Below are 19364 nucleotides of genomic sequence, written 5' to 3'. Positions count from 1 at the left end.
GCACATTCCTCATAAGTCATGTGCCCCAACCTCTAACCATTTTGTTGTCCTACACTTGACTCTCTCCAACTTGTCCACATCCTTTGTGTAGTGGGGGACCCAAAACTGGACCCAGTACTCCAGGTGTGACCTCACCAGTGCTGAATAGAGAGGAATAATTACGTCCCTTGATTAGCTGACAACACTCTTACTAATGCAGCCATCTGCTGTTAGCCTTCTTGGCAAGAAGGGCACACTATTGATATGTTCAAGTTATTGGACACTGTAAGCCCCAGGTCCTTTTCTGCAGAGCTTCTGTTTAGCCAGTTGGTCCCAAGCCTGTAGAGGTGCATGGGACTCTTCTGTCATATCCTAGACCTACCCTCTAGTGTATCTATTACACACTGCAGCTTAGTGTCATCCACAAAATTGCTGAGGGTGCACTCCATCCCATCTTCCAGATCATTAATGAAGATAATGAACGAAACTGGCCCTAGGACCGACCTGTGGGACACTCCACTTGATACTGGCTGCCAAACAGACATTAAGCCTTTGATCACTACCCATTGAGCCCAGCAATCCAGCCAGCTTATCCACCTTACAGTCCATTCATCCAACCCATATATCCTTAGCTTGCTTGCAAGAATGCTGTGGAAGACTGCATCAAAAGCCTTGCTAAAGTCAAGGCCAGGTTCTTTGGGTAGAGGTGATATCTTTTACTAGACCAACTGAGTAGTTGGAAAAATATTCTTTGCAAGCTTGCGGGCACAATCACACTTCTTCAGGCATAGGAACAGAAGAAACTCCCTATGCCTGAAGAAGGGTGATTGCACCAAAAGCTTGCAAAGAACCTTTTTTCCCAACTACTCAGTTGGTGTAATAAAACATATCACATCTACCCAAAGAACCTGGCCTGCCTATGTCCTTAGACCAATGCAGCTACAACCAAAAACCCTTGCTGAAGTCAAGGTATATCATATCCATTGATTTCCACGGAGCCAATCCTCTCATCATAGAAGGCAGTCAGGTGGGGCAGGCATGACTTGTCCTTTGTAAATTCATGCTGACTTCCTAATCACCTTCTTCTCCAAGTGTGTAGAAATGGTAGAGACAGACATAGTACATGGTGTTGCTATCAAGGGCTGCAGTAGCTGTTCCTCACCCTACTGGACTCAGCAGGAGCTGCTTCTGCAGAACAGCTGTTCTTCCATGGTCCCACTCCCTGTCCCCTGGGGGAATGGGTTCCTGAGAGTCTACCCTACTGTCAGGAGCTCAGGCCCAGTTCCTGTGTCCAAATAAAACCAGTTCTGCATATGTTCAGCAGCTTTAATGGTTTCAGCTTGTCTATTTACAGTGCAGTTGAACACCAAAGCCACCAGCAGCTGCAGGGGAGGGCACCTAGGCCTCCCCAGTGACCATGTCATAACTGACTCTGAACTAGAATGTACAGGCTTAGAGCTACAAGGGCAGCTGCTTCTATCTTGCTGGCTGCCAGAATCAGGCTCTGGCCCCTAGCTCCTAGCTAGTGTAGGAGAGAAGGCTGCTTAAAGTCAGAAGCCCTGCCTGTTTGCAAGCTGTTTCCCCTCTTGGAATCCCAGAACAGGGCTTCCTCAACCTGCTCCCACCCTGGTATTAATGAGGTTCCCTGAGGTGGAGACACAGAGCTGGACTGCCCTAGGCAGAATCCTTGCAAGTTCCCAGCTGTGTGAGCTGGCACCAAGGGGCAATGATTGCTGTTTAGAACAGGAAGAGCTGGAGGCCAGGTCACTGCAGTCCTTTTGTTTTGAGCTGCTTCAGAACTGACTCAGCCCATCCTCAGCTTGTATGATCCTGGGCAGGGCCCCGGTGGGAGGTGGTGATCTGTCTGGTTCTGCTTGTTCTTGTGAGCACATGCAGAGGGTGTCTGTGCAGCACAATGTAGGGCCATGAAGAGATCCCCAACCTACCCTGTTTGGAAGTTAGTTCCGGTACCAAAGCTAGATGAGCACAGCATTCCCCCAGCCTAATCAGCCCTGCCTGAAAAAGCAGGATAAACAAGCTCATGTGGATTGCTGCACTAGAGCTAACCTGGGTGTCTTGGCATGGTGCTACGTTGTGCCACATAGCCATACCTATGCAGACAGACTAAGCCTACCTGGGCTGCTTCAGCATGCCCAGCTCCACTGCCTTAACTTGAGCAGGAGCTGATCCCTATGCTCTGCCACAGCTGTGTGTGTATACAGTCTGTGCCAGCAGCTGATTCACAGCATCTGGTCAGTTATAAACTGCATCTACATGTACCCTGCCATTAGCCCAGCTCTGTCCCACTTGGAGTTACTAGCTATGGGCAAGAGCATAGAACAGGGCAGTAACAGCTGGGCCAGGCTCTGGACTGCTGGAGGTCATTTAGACACTAGCAGAAGCTGGGACAGAATATAGCTATTCCTTCATGGGGCCATCTTTGAATCTTAGAACTGCGGCTGACCTGAAGGAGCTGCCTCCATCCCAGCGCCACAGCTGCAAGGTCAAGCAGGGCTGTTTTCCAGGGCCTATGACTGAGACAGTTGTTCAAGCACCAGTTGGCAAAGCAGAAGACCCAAAGTGGCACTGCACCCTCAGACCATGGCATGGATCTGAGCAGGCATCCTCCCTGGCTGCATGGGGAAGCTGCTATTGCCCTTGCAGTAGTAGAAGAGAAGCTACAGAGCTGGGACAGGCCCCAGTGCACCAAGTCAGGATTATGCTGCTGGTATTATCCCGATGGTGCCAGGCTGAAGGAAAGAGCTAATTTGGGGCTGAGAGACTGTGTCTCCATCTGCAGCTCCATGTGGTGCCTGTTGTGTAGTGGGGACAGGGGTTGTAAGTCTCAGGTAACTTGTTGATGGTATGAATTTGTTGCCAAGTGCAGTCACTTATTTATAAAGCAGCGCATCCTCACATCTCTGTGGCCGTGCCAAGCGCAGTTTAGCTTTTCTGGACTAAGGTTCACCATCACTGTTTCTTTTAAAGATCTGCTGCATCTTTGCCCTAGGCCATCTTAGGTTGTCTGCATCTCCACTTGGCATCTGGAGCCAGGAGCAGAGAGAAGCTGCAGAAGAAAGAAAAAATGAAACAGAAATGTAGGAAGCGTTAGCTGTGGAGACAAATTCCACTCTGCCCAGTGACCCACTGCACTACTGCCATCACGGCTGACAGCTGAGCTGTAAATTTTAATCAACCTGAGGAACCCCGAAGAGGCAGGTGTATTGTCACCTGCACAAGGGAGTGCCCAGGCTTTTGGCAGACAGCTGAAGGCTGGGGCATCCATGTGGATTCAGTTCCTGCCCAAGGCATGTGGTGACACTTCAGTTAATGAAGCAGAGGTGTAGTATGGAAAAACTGCATCTGGGGCCATTGTCTTTCATGCTTCCCCATCTCCCTCCTCCTTCTCATCTCCTCCTCCTCCCCCTGTGGCTGGCCAGCACAGAAATAGGAGCAACACTCAGCACAAAGCATTCTGGGAATTGTAGTTCTCTAGTGGGAAGTAAAGGGTCCCATTGCTGGGGGAAAACCCATCCATTTTTTGGCCACCAAAGCCCATGTCCAAAAGGCAAAAAAATGCTGATTTCAGTGGCAAAAAATGGGGGTCAGTTTTCCTCTCAGAAGCAGCAAAGTCCACTGCTTCTCTGCAAAACTAGGCTTCCCAGAATGCCTAGTGCTCCATTACACATACTGCTCACTAGGTCCTTCTTGGGCCAGAAACTATAGACCAAGCACACAGAGGAAGGTAGGCAGTAGCCCCAGGGTGAGACAGCCCCTTCTTAGGTGGTGCCCAGTGCATGTGCGCCTCTCGCTTACCCCTTGTTACACTACTGAATGGCTTTGCCTTGTCGTCCCTTTCATGGTCCACACATGCACCCATCTGGCTTCTGAAGGGTGATTCTCCAGTGCAGGAGGGGGTAAGGGTGGTTCCATTACTACCAGAATAGTAGTAAATCTGGATGGGAGTATGCCTAGGCTGACCTATTTCAGGTGGCCTTTCCTGTTCATTAAGAGATGTACATCTTTCTCAGAAAGGTCTTGATCCAGCTAAGCCTCAGCCTTGCAAACCACAACTTAGATGGCAGCAGGTTCCTGCTTAGGCTAGAACAGAAGAATCCACTGTCCCCACCCTCTGAGCTGCCTTCTTCCCAGCTGCACACACCAGCACTTTTGCTGACTCCTCAGTATGTATGAGCACGTCTGCTGGCAGAAGGGCAATGACTATGTCAGGGGTAGAGCCCAAAGGCGTAGGAACCTGGGCAAGAAGGGGTGACAGACTGGGAAGGGCTCTGAAGCAAGTGACCTATGCAGATGGACACTAGTAAGGATCTGTAACAATGGTACCTATGGGGGGGTGGGGGCGGAGCCTCCATGTACTGGATAATTCCCATAGATGCAAGCTTCCTTGTGAGTAATGGTGTTCCCCAAAGCTACCTTTTGCCTCCAAAGCTGCCTCTGCCTCATCCCCAATGCATACGCAGGCATGGGCCATGTTACCATGCTGGAACAGCTGAAAGCCTGCTTTCTCAGACATGCAGAGATCTTGAAGAAGGCAAGAGAAGCACACCCACTAGCATAAAAGCAGGAAGAAACCCTGCATCTGTTCTGCAGCATCAGGTCATTCCCACCCTGCTCCAATGACATCCATAGGAACTTTGCTCCAGCTATCACATATCAGTTGGCCTCTCCCAACCCACTGACGTGTTCTTTATGATTGTCTCCCGTGCAGAAAGGGCCTAATGGTTTTTGGATCCCTCTCAATGTGAAAGAGGAGATGGGGATGTTACAGGAGACAAAACATATAGCCCACTTCCAGAAACTTGTATCATTCTTTCTTACTCTGCAGTGTACTTCTCACTTAGCTTTTAGCCAGCAAAATCCATCCCTTGGCCTTACAAGCAGTGGTTTATTGATCCTCAAAACAGCCTGGTGAGATAGGTAAGGAATTAGGGAGTTCAAGTATGCTGACTTCCTAGCCTTACCTCATACTGAGGCGCTTCTGCTTCTTTGGACCTGGGGATATGCACCTTCAGCCTCAGCAAAGCACAAGGGGAGTGTAGTGGCAAGTGACTCCCACAGGCTGTAAGCCACAATGCTGCTTTGCCCTTTTTTGCAGAGCAGCTAAAGTGTAACACTTTTCAGCCTACCTTCCCAGGGAGGCCAAGTCCCATACTCAGCCAGCCTGAGTAATGCAGAGTGCAAATCAACAGACTATTCCCACAAAGGGGACAAGAAGCATTGTACCATTGTATCCAAGGACTTTCCTTTGCAGGCTTCTCTAAGATCTAATGACCTGGCCATTAGCATGAAGGTCCTGCACCTCCACACTTCATAGATTCATAGCTTCATAGACATTAGGGCTGAAAGGGACCTCAGAAGATCATCAAGTCCAGCTCCCTGCCCCAGGGGCGAGAAGTCAGCTGGGGTCATAGGATCCCAGCAAGATAAGCATCCAATTTTCTCTTGAAGGTGTTCAACGTAGGTGCTTGAACCACCTCCAGTGGCAAGCTATTCCAGACCTTGGGGGCTCGGACAGTAAAGAAATTCTTATGTCCAGCCTGAAACGGTCTTCCCAGATCCTTGTGGCCACTTCCAAGCCTCTCTACAGGGGCCCCTAGTAAGAGTGAGATCAGGGTTCATGCGGTAGGGTGAGACAATAGAAGAGCAACTGCTGATAGGATTTGTGAAAGCTTACTTTCTAGAAGCCCCATGCTGCAGAAATCCTGCCCAGGTTATACACAAAATATGGAACAGGGTGGTTTGCCATACCTGGCCACAAGGGGCTGACAGCCCTTCCTCCTTCCACCACACAGTTCAGTCAAATGGGTCTCAAGAACAGAGCCTTGCTAGGAGCATCACTGGCGCTAGCCAGCGCAGGCCTGGGGGGAGTGCCAACTGTGCTTGATTCAGGAAAGGTGGAACTGCGAAGTGAACCAAATTCCTCATAGGGCTCCCCCTTGCAGCCCTGTTCCCTCCCCCAACACAGGTAAAGCTAAGCTTTCAAGGCAATAATGTTCTATTACTAGTAAGTGCACATAGATTCCTGCCCTGCATGTGGATTGTGCAGTCTGTGGCAGCTGGGGAATGAATGAAGAGGTTACCGTTGTAACCAGTCAGCACCATGGATAGGATATTGTTAAGGTCACTTGGTGAAGGAATGTAAAAGCAGAGAAACACTGATTCTGAGATCAAAGGTGAAAGCAGAGTTATGGGAGAGCTGTAACATCTGCAGACTCTATATACCATCCAAGATGCAAAATTCTGATATCTTTAGAGCCTGCCCTGGGAGGTTGGGTGAAGCTGTTTAAGTTTGTTGTTCTATGTACTCAACAGGCCATGATTAGCTGGTCACTAAATAGGCTACGTGAGAAATTCCTAACATGATGAGCTTCTGACGTGACATGATGGCTCTTCTGGAAATAAAAAGATAATAAAGAGGATCCTTGGCAACTTTAATATGGAGGCAAATTGAAGCCTGGACCCAAGAAGGGACCAGGTCTAGCGGGTTCTGCCTAAACATCTCTGTGGATCTCAGATGTTTCTAAGGGCTTGATGCCTGCAGGTATTAGAAGGCTAGCCTTTACAAGAAATGCCCATAGCACAGTTTCATGAAGGAGAGAGAGACAGGGAGTGTAAGCCTGGGAATGCAAAAAATGAAGATCCAGATGAAAACTGCAATAAGGTGAAAAGGAGCCTGGAGTAGAATTACGATGACAACAGGAGTAGGTGGAGAATAATAAAACATCCTGCTCTCCTTGCAGAACCCCTAGTGTCAACAGTGAAGCACCCAGAGCACATTGTCCAGACATATCCTCTACCCTGGTTTCTCATTAGGCAGAAAAGCCACACACTTGAGAGAACAAAAGAAAATGACTGCTGTTAGAGCACCAACACAAGTAGGGGGAGCTTGCTGGACATAGATCCCCCTCTGCCTCTGTGCCCTGGAAAAGAACAGCAGGCAGCATCCTTTTCAGCACAAGAAGCCATTCCTAACACACTGACCCCAATACCATACTGTTCTCTTATGCCAGGGCAGGAGTTGGCTTTGAGGACTGATTAGTATGCAAGAGAGGGTGGGAAAGTCAAAAGCAAATGGCAGAAGAGTAGCCACTTACTATTAAAAAAAGAGAAATAAACAACCCATCCCACTGGAACTGAGCTTCTGAAGCTAGGGAGATGGGCAGGAATTCAGCTAGGATGAGATAGGTAAGAATATAAAGAGCAAAGAGGTAAATAATGTTTCTTGTCTTGATCTGTATACTTTCCTGCTTGTACGTCTGTTGCTGAACCATATACCCTACTCTCCTGCTTGCCCTGCTCTGACTCATTGAACCACACTGTTCAGACTGAAAGCTCTTTGGGACAGGGTTATGTCCTCCAATGTGTTTATGTAACACCCAGCAGAACAGAGCCTCAGCAACTAGCAATAACACCAACTCTGATGGTCCTGACTTTTTAGCATTCTATTTTTAACAAGAAGGTTATTTCCTTTTTTATAAGTACCTGATATTGCCAGCCATTATTCTTTCTTAATATATTTTTGTCTGGTGCCTGCAAAGATTTTCTCCTTCACTACTGGAATACAGCCATCACTGGAAGAGGAACCTGTCAGCAGGATGGTGCTGAACCATATAATAGCTCTACTGAGCGAACAAAGTGCCCCCACTCTAGATGAAACTGCCTAGCAATATGCCTACTATACTTTTATGAAACCTGTCCTGGGGCCCTCTAATGTCCGGAATGACAACATGCAACAGGGTTAACATGCTGCTCATTCCCTGTATGCTCATTGGGTAAAAGGCCACTCTCCTTTCTTCCCCCCTTCCCTATCCTTTGAAATTAAATTACTATTTTCTATTAAGACTCCCTGCTCCCTGAAGGTCCTTTTATAGCATCAGATGAAGTAGGCTGTTGCTTACAAAAGCTTATGCCTCTCGGAATTATTCTTTAAGATGCCACAGCTCTGTCTTGTGCTAGTCATAGAATCACAGAAAAGTAGGGCTGGAAGGGACTGCCAGATCTTATAGTCAAACCCCCAATCAAGGCTAAATCATCCCTAGCCAAACCACCACACACATGTCCTTGTCTAACCTCTTATTAACACTGCGCAATCAACCCTGTAGCACAACTATAAGGCCAATTTCCCAAAGGCATCAAAAGCACCCTAACCTGCCACAGGAAACCAAGTGGACAACACTGGTCCGGATTCCCCCTGCCTCCAAGGAGCAGGGCTGGGGGGCGGGGGGGGAAGGGGGAGGCAAGGCCAGTGCCGCTGGCCTCCTCCCCTGCTCCGGCCCCTCAGTCCCCACCATCATGGCAGCGCTCCGCTGTGTGTGTGTGTGTGTGTGTGTGTGTGCGCGTCTGTCTGTGTAGGGCACTCTGATTGGTTGGTTCAGTCATCATTGTGATTGGCTGCCAAGACAACCAATCAGAGTGTGAAGAAAGTGTTACCGACAGACAGCCCTATTTAGTCTATTACATTAGACTAAAATATGGTTTGGAGGCTGGAGTAGGCCTCAGCACCTTTGCTAGTTCCAGATGACCCTTGCTGAAGGGGAGAAATATTCTGCCAGTATGTTCTGACAGAAGAATGTCAAAAAGGTGACTGGGAATTTCTCGTTTAACTCTAATAACCCCAGAACCAGTGTCTGAGAATTACTGAGCACTGTTGAAGTCATCTGGGGAGATTGCCAAAGGTATGTTTGCTCATTTAGATTTATAAAACCTGAGAAGCCTATTTCATGCTTGAGATGTTCCTGCCAATGATTTAAATAATCAGTATAAACAGGAAAAAGACAACAGCAGCCCCCCAAAAAGACTGCCCAGCACTAACAAAAAAAAATGGATTATCCCAGTCTCTTCAGAAGCAACCCCATCCTTGAAAGCTCCCTTAAAAAGATCTGCCTTGTCCATGCCTCAGAGGTGGATAGGCTATTGTGACCTAGATTGGGAAGGAAGCAGTTTCCAAAGAAAAAGAATGAGGAATAAAGACTGAGAAATAAGATGACAAAAAATGAGCTAGGATTTCTAGTAGCTTCTATGTCTGCCTAAACTGAGGCAGTTAGGGCCCAAGAGAACACAGACACCAAGAAGACACTAATATCAGTCATGCAAAAGATGTCACGAAAAGTCCCACTTCAGTATGGATGGCAGATCAGGTGATGGGTTTCTAGGTCTTGGCTGACTTGGTCCACATAACTCAGTAAGACTGTGATGTTAGTAGCCCCTGAAGGTATGATAGATTCACTGTTGAGGGAACCTATGAACCAGAGAGATACCAAGCTAAATCCACAGGTGGGTTTAGAGAATCACCCAAGCTGAGAAGAACTTGCAGATCATAAGGGCAAGCAGTCCTTGAATGAAATGAAGGCACTTATCCCAGACAGCAGTATGGCCAAGTCTGAAGACTTCAGGACCATCCTCTTGATGGACCAGTATACACGAGATGTGGACAAGGGAATCAGTGAAACAGTCCCTGCTTAATATCATGGAAGATGGCAATTACCTAGAGAAAAGGCAGTTTGGCATGGCTAGTGCTGGAGGAGGCATATCTATGTCCAAGATTCCAATCAAAGTAATAAGAGTTCCAAAATAAATGATGCCCTAAATTGTACTTCTCAGTGTCACCAAGCCCCAGGCCTACAGTTCAGGTACTGAGCTCTGAGGAAGGAGATGTTTAAGCAACTCATACTAAAAGGCCTTTTCCTAGAGGCAGTGGTTCTCAACATTTTTAAATTCAAGGCACCCCTCCCAAAATGGCAGGTCTTAATTTTTATTTGTCTTTTTTACTTATTTTGACCTTTTTCACATATTTTTGAATAATAGAGCAATTTTTCTGTTGCAAAAAAATAAGGAAGACCACAACGTGTCAGAATGTTTTTAACACTATGAATTCCTATATGAAAACTCTGGGTTTATTTTGTGAATCATGTTTGTACCCCATGGCACACTCAGAAGGGTCTCAAGGCACTCCAGAATGCCAGGGCACCCTGGTTGACAGTCACTGTGCTAAGGTGACTGAGCCCAGTGGAGTCAATATCAGAACACAAAGTATTATTGCAGTGAAGATCCTCAAGTCTGAGGCAGAAGAAGGTCTCCCATAGTGAAGATATTCTGGGTGTGAAAACTAGTATAGTCCATACAGTCATGATTTCAAGATAAGTTCTTTGACTTATGGATTCACTTCTTCCTGAGCTCCAGGGAAAAAAATGCATTGCTGGGAATCAGCATCCCTGGAAGCTCAGTAGACTTCTGCATGGACTCTTTTTCTCTGCCAGTCCAGTGGTTGCTGGTAGAGCCAGCTTCCTCCCCATTCTTGTTATCAATTTTTCAAATGTGACTGAGAGGTCTTAGCCTGTACTTCCCTCAAAATACTCTAAGTGCTCACAGTCAATACCTACCATCTTGAAATCCAGTACAGTGCTGGGTATCAAATTTAACTTAGGCCCTCAAAGAGAGAAGCAGCAGTCTGAGCTGAGCAGGCTAGAAGGCAACATCAGGCTGAGCTGCTCCTGGGACATTTCGGAGGTAAGGGCAGGAGCTATGAGGATGATTTGGAGGCTCCTGGTCCTGGGCATGACCTGAAACTGCACCCTGCCAGGGAAGGGTGGTCTGGTGAGGCTCCTAGTGGCATGCAAGTCCCCAGGAAATGCCAAGCCAGTTAACCCCCCTTGTGAAAAGTGAGGAGGAGTGCCTTATAACCCTAGTCCCTGCCTATGGGTGGGTTACCAACACTGGAAGGGAGTGGGGCAAGGCAAGCCCAGTGTTTGGGCTGCCCGAGCCCAGTGTAAGGGCCAGGCATGGCAGCAGCTACCTGAGCCTATAGGGTGGAAGACCCTGGGAGTGTGAAGCAGCCCAGTGAGGGACAGAAGGCCCAGTGAGGGGCTGAGTGTGTACAGCGACCCAGTCAAGAGTGGTAAAGATGAGTGGCCCTAGTGAGGGCAAGAACTACTGACTTGGGGAAATAGATATATCAGATGGGACAATATGGAAATACCAGCTGTGACAGAAATACTGGAATTGACAGTATGGAAATACTGGATGTGATACTGAAACAGCTGCAAGGCACGGGACGTGTAAAGAGAGGTCGGAGAGTGTACTTAGGACCCTGTTATCAAGAGGTTGAACAATGGGCAGCCTCCCGCCTTAGAAATAACATTCATATTATTTTCATCAAGGTGTGGCAGGTGAGTGAGGTTGGGGTTTAGCCCAGAACAGGTGGGTGGCCAGCTTTGGGATGTGGCCCTGAAATGCCATCCTGTTACAGGGTGGTTGCAGCCAGCTTCCATGAAGCATGATCCTGAATGTCATTTCAGTATCTGGAGTAGGGAGATCCACTCCTGGTCTCTGAGATCCCTTTGCAAAGAAGACCTGAGCAATAAACTCAAGCTTAACCCTTCAGCTACTTATCCTCCACTGCAGTGTTGCCCTAGGGTTTTCTCAGTGGGTTTGGGGCTTACAGCTCCCGGTCCATGAAGCAGCATCCAAAACCTCCAGGACTTGGCTATGCTGTGCAGACCCCTCTCCACCAGAACTTTTGGTTCCCTCCCATTATCTTCCAAGTTTTGACCTCTGTTCCCTAATGACCTGCTGAAAAGCAGCAGTCCTTGGGTGGATTTTGTGTGACCTGCTCAGAAGACAAGGAAAGAGCAAAGGGAATCCTACCTGTTGCCCTATGTCCTCCATTTTGGTTTCTTTCCAGTTGGCATCTTCGTTTCCAGACACATCTGCTCTAGGTCTTTCTTGCGGACCATGGGCTCCTTTAATTTCTGATGTCTGATTACCTGCCCCTTGTGTAGTGCTCTCCTGAAGGGCAGTGTTTCTTTTGTCCCACTTCACCAACTCTTTCCTGTCTCTTGGGTCTCCAGCATTCTGCTTTCCAGGAACCCGAAGGCCCTCATGCTTCTTTTGGTCACTTTCATTCTTGGGGGCAATGTTTTGGAGACTAACATCCTTCAGTGAGCCAGACTTACTAGCACCCTTTCCCTGTGGTCCATTTTTGTGAGCATCCAAGTTGGCTGGTGCATTTGTAGAACCCTGGCCTTGGCCTGGGGCATTTGAATAACCTTCCTCTTGGACTCCTCCAATTTGTACATCGTCCACTTGAACAATTCCACTTTGAGGACCCTCCTGTTGGAGCCTTTCACTACTGCAGGCCTTATATTCTAAGTCATCAGGACTAGGGCCCTTGCTGCCATCAGGAAAGGGCTCATCCTGCTGCTCCTGGAAACTGGACTTCTTCTCAATATGGGTAACCCGAAACCTAGCAAAGAAAAAATCAGTTCAGACATAGGGATGAATATTTTCCTTCATCTCATCTGGACCTTCAGAGTATACAGGCTGACCTCTAGCCCCTGGCCCTTCATTTTCCCTCCATTGGCAAGCTGATGCTCTTTTCTTCTGGTTAGCTACTCACCATTCATAAGTTGAGCCTGACCCCTGCAATTTTTATATCATCTCTCAAACTGAATCTTGATCTCTTGTCAACTCATACACCATACTGCTGCTATCCTCTGAGATTTTAAAGCAAAGTCTTCTGCATACCATTACTAACATTTGACTTGCCTGTGCTGTATGATCTTGAACCTGTGACTCCCCTCCAGCCTCTCCCTGTCACATTTTGGTATGTGGACAATTGATCTCCAAGCCTCTCCAAGGAAACATTTTAAGCTAACACTAACCGTTACTTCCCCCTCTCCAGCATTCAGGTGACAATCCTATTTTCCCTTGCTCTCAAGCCTTCCGCATGCCCTGCTGATCTCTCCCCTGACTGCACGCCCTTTTGCTTGCCCCTGATCTCACCCCATTCTTTGCACACATTTCTTTTCATGTTTTGCAGAATGGCACCTGCTGTCATATTTCTTTTACTAGGTGACCAGAAAGCTGAGACAGGCTGAGACAGCAGTCACCAGTTTTGACCTGGTAGAGAAAGAAGCCAGAAGTGATCATCCTCCAAAAAGAGGGTACAGTTGAGACTAGGCATCTTGCTATGGTTTCAGATGTGTAATTTAAACTGAAAGTCGTCCTCATTCAGCCCACCTGTAAATGGGTGCCTGGTCATCTGGGCTGGGGAATCAAGGCAATCATATATGATGCTAGGTCCAATTCAATATATAATCACCATTTTACAAAAACAGCAACGAAAATTTGGGGAAAAAAGATGCTTGCTTAGAAATTTGCTAGAAATTTTTGGAATTTGCTAAAAAAAGAAACTTCTCCTTCCTCCAAAAGATAAAATTTGAGAAGCTTTTTGAATATTGAAGAAAAGTGCATGTTTTATGAGCTAACACTTAAGAACACATTTAATATTTTAAAGCAGAGATAAGCAGAAGATAGTAAGATTTGTATTATGCAGAGTTCTGAGAAAAAAGAGGGAGGGTGAATTATTATACAGAGATAAAGAAACACAAAAGCTTAACATTGACTGAAGCTTAAAGGAACTGTCAGAGGCTAAAAGGAAGAGAAGAAAAGAACACAAGTGTCCTGCATACATTGACTTGGGTCATCTTGAGCACAGTTGATAGAAAATAAATATCTGTCTTTATGTATGTTTTAGGGGACTGGATATACTTTAAATTTTAAATTTGTTATTTGATAAGTTGGATTAATTAATAAAGTAAAAAAAAGATTTTGGGATAGTAGTTGTTTGTTTCCTAGCATTACATTAGTATTGCTGGAATAACAGTAAGGAGGAACTAGAGAGCTCCTTGGGGCAAGGAAAAGCAGGGAGAAGAGGAGGAAAGGCACAGGGACCATGAGATCAAAAATGGCTTCAGCAGAGAGGCCACTCCCTTCTACAACAAATGCAAGGCCAACAGGAAATGCTTTAGTAGGGATCTGCTAAATACCTGCCAACTGAGAAGACAGTTGTCTCCCCAGGATGCATCCTGGCTTTGCCCTCCTTGGATCTGCCCTGGCGATGCACAGCATGCCTCTTCTTCTTGCTGCAGTGAATACACGGGGCCTGTGTGGAGCCCAGGTGCACTGTGTGGTGATGTGGCGGGCCCCCATCCTGGCTATTACGATGAGGACAAAGACTGCCGTAGGAGAGGAAACAGAGACAATCAGTTCCTTATAAATGGGGGAGGTCAGCCATCATGTTGGCCCACCTTCAAGTCTCTGTACTCAGAGAAGAAAGAGTTCTTGAGGAAATTAATGGAATTAGAGCAGAATTGCTCACAGGGGAGAAGGCAAGAAAAGGATGTTCCATCCTGACTGAAGGAGAGTGGTCACACAGTGACAGAAAATTGAGGTCCCCATGAACTTGGGGTCTCAGCTTCTTCACAGGTGAGCCATAAGAACCCAGCTTCACCTTGTCCTCCTAAGCTTTCCAAGTAGCTGTTGAGACCAAATGGGATTGGATTAGGGGCCTGAGTGCACTCAGACAGTCTCAAGATTGGAATGCTACCCATGGCACTGCTGATCCCTTCACTGCTGCAAAAGCTGAGGAATGGTGGATGATCCCCCTCACCTGGGCACTGGCACATGGACATCCCCTTCACTGTCCCCCAGCATTTCCTTCAGGGCTTCCACATTTGCTGGCAATGAGAAGAAACAGAAAATATATCCAGCCAGAACAGTCCAGTGCTCAAAAATACCCCCCAGAGGCAGGCCCAATGAAATACCCACCTTCATTCTGAATGATGCATCTCACAATCTTCTCTACTGTGTCCTCATTCAGCTCCTCCTCTTCATCTGAAAGGAGAAAATATGGCAGCGAGGAAAAAGATTTAGGTGTTCCCCTGGCAGGGAGGTCATCCATAGACAGTCCCAACTACTGAAGAACAAAAGTAACCAAGAGTAAACCAAGCACCTTTATTCTATATAGGGAAAGCCCTGAAAAGCAACTGTACCCTGCAGCCATGCCTAGGAGACACACCAAGTGTCTGGGCTTTCCCTTCCATCATCAAGCCTCATCTCTAGAGGCAACAGGAAATTATGCTGTGGTGTTTTCCCTCCATTAGCAGAATCTTCCCAGACCCTGGGAGAGTAGGTTTACCCTTCCACAAAGGGAATTAGCGAGACCTCATGAACAAAAGACCCCCACAGTGGTGGGGGGGTCTTGAAAAAGGACTGTCATAGAATCCAAGAAAAAATCTAATATAATAAAAGGCTTTGTCTGTCTGTGTGTCTTTCCATCCGTAATGCTGTTGGGCAGCTGTGTATGCACCACCAAGAGGGTGGGCAGCGATTGACTGCATGGGCCTGGGCTGCACAGGCCCAAGTTTGCGCTGCTGCTGGGGAAGTTTGTGGTGGTGAATACGCCCCAGCCACCCAAGCAGTGGGGTTTCCTCCCAGCTGAGGGATCACGGTGGGGGTATCCACATACTGCCTGGCCCTAGTACCCCCCAGAACAGCTGGTAGGGATGGGGAGGTGGCAGGCAGGAAGGGAGGGAGGAAGGCAAGGGCTAGACCCAGAGCGGGGCCAGACCCAGAGTGGCAATGAGGGAGGAGCTGAGTGGGGCCACACCCAGAGAGGCGATGGCAGGTGGGGGTAGAGAGGGGCTGGACCCAGAGCAGTGGCGAGGCGGGGCAGAGTGCGGCCAGACCTGGAGCAATGGGGTGGAGGTGGAGTTGAGCAGGGCCGGACCCAGAACAGTAGGGGGCAGGGGCGCGGGCCGGATGCAGGGCTCCGTCCCCGCCCACCTGCCCCCCCACCCCCCGTCATTCTTGATGGGCAATTTGCTAGTATTTGTAATAAGGTCTCATAACTTAGGATTTCTAGACCACAGTGACAAACATGCTTCATTGTTAGGAAAACTTCTGTCTGGGCAGTGCATCATGGAGTGGTGGAAAGCAGCAGCAGTGCATCAGCAAGAAGGCTGCTCCTTTTATTAGGGGAAATACTGCTGTCAGAAGCTTTGAGAAAGCATACACTAAGACTGAAAATACAGTTTACGTGAACCACACTGAACCACACATCACAGGAAACCTTGTATTTTCCTGAGGCAACGTTCCTTTCAGCCCTGGAGGTGAGATGAGGGGCATAAAGCCAGTCTACAAGCAAGATTCTGCAAGGCTCCTATAGGGGTTCCAGACAACTTTCCTAAGTAATTTAAAAACTGATCTCCACCAGAAAGTGTTGACCCCAAGTGTACTCTTCCATCTGAACCAGTGATATCTAAAATGATGTCTTTTCAGTGGTTACAGGTGCAGAGTCCAATTTTGCACATCTGGAAGCTAATAGGAAGATTTCTCTTGATATCACTGAGCCTTGGATTGAACTCTCTGGTAATGGAGTACAGAGCTTATAATTTCTGGGAAGCTCAAATATATTTCCACAAGTGGAACTGAGAGCTGCTAAAGCCCTGAGTCCTATCTAAGGGTTCTTGGAAGGCCCAAGTTGCACCTGTATTTGCGAATGCCAGGCATTTGTGAGAGCCACATTTGCCCCAAGGAAGTTGTGAGTTCTGCCAATCAGAATTACAACTCAGTGTCAGAAGCTGTAGCTTTTGGAGCCCTGCTCTTAAACTGCAGAATTCAGTAGTTACACAACTGCCATTTTGAGTTATGAAAGTTACAGAGAAAAGACGCAGCTATTCCTTTGTAGTAAAAGCTGAAGAAGCCAGCAAACAACAAAGGCAGCTAAGATATAGCTAAAGAAAGTATGTCAGTTAGAAGACCATTAAGAGTATAATATAGCTTTTAAAAAAATAATGAAATACAAGCAAAAAATGGTATTTGCAGGGAAGGTTTCAGCACCAACTCTGACTGTGCCATAAGCTCCACCTGTAAGTCAAAGCCCTGTACTGAAGCCCATCTCACCCTACCTGGCTTAGCAATATGAATCCTGTACCACCATAAAGCCAACCCTCACTCTACAAAGTGACCGGGGAGCCAACACACAGGCCAGACTGTACCTTTACACCATGGACTGGCAAACTTTACTGTACTTAACTGCTGCTTGGCAATATCCTTTATGACAAGTACTACCTGATGGACAGATTCTGCCCCAGATCCCTTTCCTGCAGGTCCCTCACTGAGCCACTTAAGACAGCCTTAGAGGATAGAAAGCCACTGGCACATTTGCCCAGTCCTTACCCATGCAATCTGATTTCTATGTGTTACAGGAGTTAGCTGGCTGACACCTTTCAACTGTGTACTGGCAAGTTTTGCACACTTTCCAACATAAAACACAAACCCCAAGAATGTGCTCCTAATTAATTATCCATGATAACCCCCGGACTGTAGTGTACATGCCCTTATATACAATACACCCCCAGAGGGTGCCTGTAAGTTACAGAAATACACAAATCAATAGTATCTTATTGGAATTCACATGTCCAGCAAGAAAGGCCTACATTTTGTGACACAGCTAGAAACTGTCTCCTGTTCGTGGGTAAAAAGTAGATGGGAACATGGGTCAGATCCCTTGTGCATATCATGGGTGCATCACTGGTATGAAAGAGTTAAACTATCAGAAAGAGTTAAACTGAAAGTGATCCCATATCCATGGGTGTCATAAGCAGTGATGAACTTCCAGTTAAGTGGAGAAACTATGAAATGGCACCGATTTGGCATCCAGCGTGAGTGGAAAAGGAATGCAACTTACATATATAGGCCTTAGGAAAAGAAGGTGCAGCTCCACTGAAGTCAGCAGGAATTATACACATTTACATCAAGACTGAACTTACCCCATTGATTTGGGGAAAAGTACACACATACCTTATTCATGGCTGTTAGCTGCTCTTTTCACATCCCTGCCCTTCCCATTCTTGTGATGTACAAGTTATGCTTATTTTGTGTGCCAGCTACCTGCCCAAGCAGTGCATATTATATTGCATTGCCATTTACACCTGTTTTCTGACACTATTGGGCCACCAGGACCTCCTCAAGCACAGTGCCCACCAGTGTACCAACAAATGCATATTGTTAGCAGGAAGCTGCTACACCCTGCAGAATAAGCCCAGTCCTTTTGCTTCATTACTCACTGGCCTGGAGCTCTGTCAACACCTCCTTGTTGTCAGGGTCAAGCTCGTCACGAAATGTCCGGCACCGATAGCCCTTTTTCTTCAGGACATGGCAAATCAGGAAGCCCACAAGCCCCATGATGAAGAAGACCAGCACGAGCAGGAAGAGCATGTACAAGCTGTGCTGGGGATCTGCCTCCCCATCATCGGTGCTGTTCTGGTCTGACATATGGATCTAGGAGACAGCAGGGAAGATGGCTCAGAGCCTCATGCACTGGCACATTCTCTTTGGCCATTCTGGTCCTTGCTGTCCTGCCACTACTGGACTGGGGCAAAGGAAACATCTTGTTCTTTCTCCATTGGGTTTGCAATGCTCCATTGGACCGGTACAGCCCTTCAGAGAAGCAGCTTGGCATTTCTGAGGAGCCAACATCAGGAACTGAGCCTGGGAAAGCCATATTCTGGCCCTAAGGGGGGATTTACACAGGGGGCATCACCCCAGCTGCTGGCACCGTAGGAAAGGTGGGACACAAGAAGGAAGAGGATCCAGTGCAGCCACCTCCAGGGGGTGCCCACCTCCGTCTGTATCTTGTCATTTTCTACCGGGTGCCTTCTCTCTCCTGGCAGCTGAGGTTTCCCAAGGACATCACCAGCCCCGCACCTCCCCGCTCCCCGCATCTCCAGCTCTGGCTCCCTGCAGAGCAACTGCCCCCTCCCAAGGGCACGGGTCCCGCTCTCCGCTCCTGTCCGCAGCCCGGAGGCAAGGCACGCTGCTGCCTGCTGCCTGCTGCCCCTGCCTGGGACGGAGTGACCCCAGGCTCCGCTCCCCGCGGCCACTGCAGCCGCCCGCTTTGCCTGGCTCTGGCGAGTGCCCAGCAGAGTACTCACAGCCGGCGGACAGGGCCTCAGATGCCAAAGTCAAAAGCCCAGGGAGGGGTCAGAGCGGCGGCCGCCGGCGCAGCGCCGGGCGCACGGGGGCGGGCAGGGGGCGCCGCGGCTGCTCTCGGGAGAAGCATCGCCCTTCTCCCCGCGCCGGCAGCACCGCGCTCCCGCCCTGCCGGCGCTGGCCGGGGCGACGCCGCCTGCCTGCCTGCCCTTCCCCCTCCGCACCGAGCTCAGCAGCTACCCCGGCTCTCCGCCCCACGCATGTCCCGGATCGTCCGTCGTTGCGCGGCTGCTCGCTGCCTCCCGTGCTCATCGGCGCATCCTGCCGCCCTTCCCTCTCCCTTCCGCAGCTCCTGGCCAGCCGCTGCTGCACTGACACCTTCTGCTACAAGGCAGCGCCCGCGGCCGCATTAGGCGTTTCGCTGGTACCTTTCTGCAGAGCTGTCCTCTTCACCTTCACCCGTCTCCTAGCAACTCAGCATCCAGCTGCTGGGTACCACTTCTTCTGGCCCGGCGCAAATGGCTCGTCCTCAGGAAGGAGGAAGACAAGCAGTCTTTGTGCTGCTTCTGTATGCCTGGGGAGCCTTCTGC

General features: G+C 48.4%; 1 protein-coding gene across 1 annotated transcript; it reads right to left on the bottom strand.

Annotated features, from left to right (window-relative positions):
* Positions 1–1291: 1291 nt before the first annotated feature.
* RELL2 (RELT like 2) lies at positions 1292–18117 on the bottom strand. The gene is made up of 6 exons (XM_019534812.1): positions 17910–18117; positions 14608–14673; positions 14450–14516; positions 13827–14015; positions 11644–12241; positions 1292–3046 (listed from the first exon to the last, which is right to left on the bottom strand). The coding sequence occupies exons 1-6, from the start codon at positions 18115–18117 to the stop codon at positions 2996–2998; spliced, it is 1179 nt and encodes a 392-aa protein (XP_019390357.1). The 3' UTR covers positions 1292–2995.
* Positions 18118–19364: the final 1247 nt, after the last annotated feature.

The sequence above is a fragment of the Crocodylus porosus genome, unplaced genomic scaffold (genome assembly GCF_001723895.1).
Source record: "Crocodylus porosus isolate Cpor-Errol unplaced genomic scaffold, CroPor_comp1, whole genome shotgun sequence".
NCBI classification, from domain to species: domain Eukaryota; kingdom Metazoa; phylum Chordata; order Crocodylia; family Crocodylidae; genus Crocodylus; species Crocodylus porosus.
This window is presented reverse-complemented; position numbering and strand designations above follow the sequence as displayed.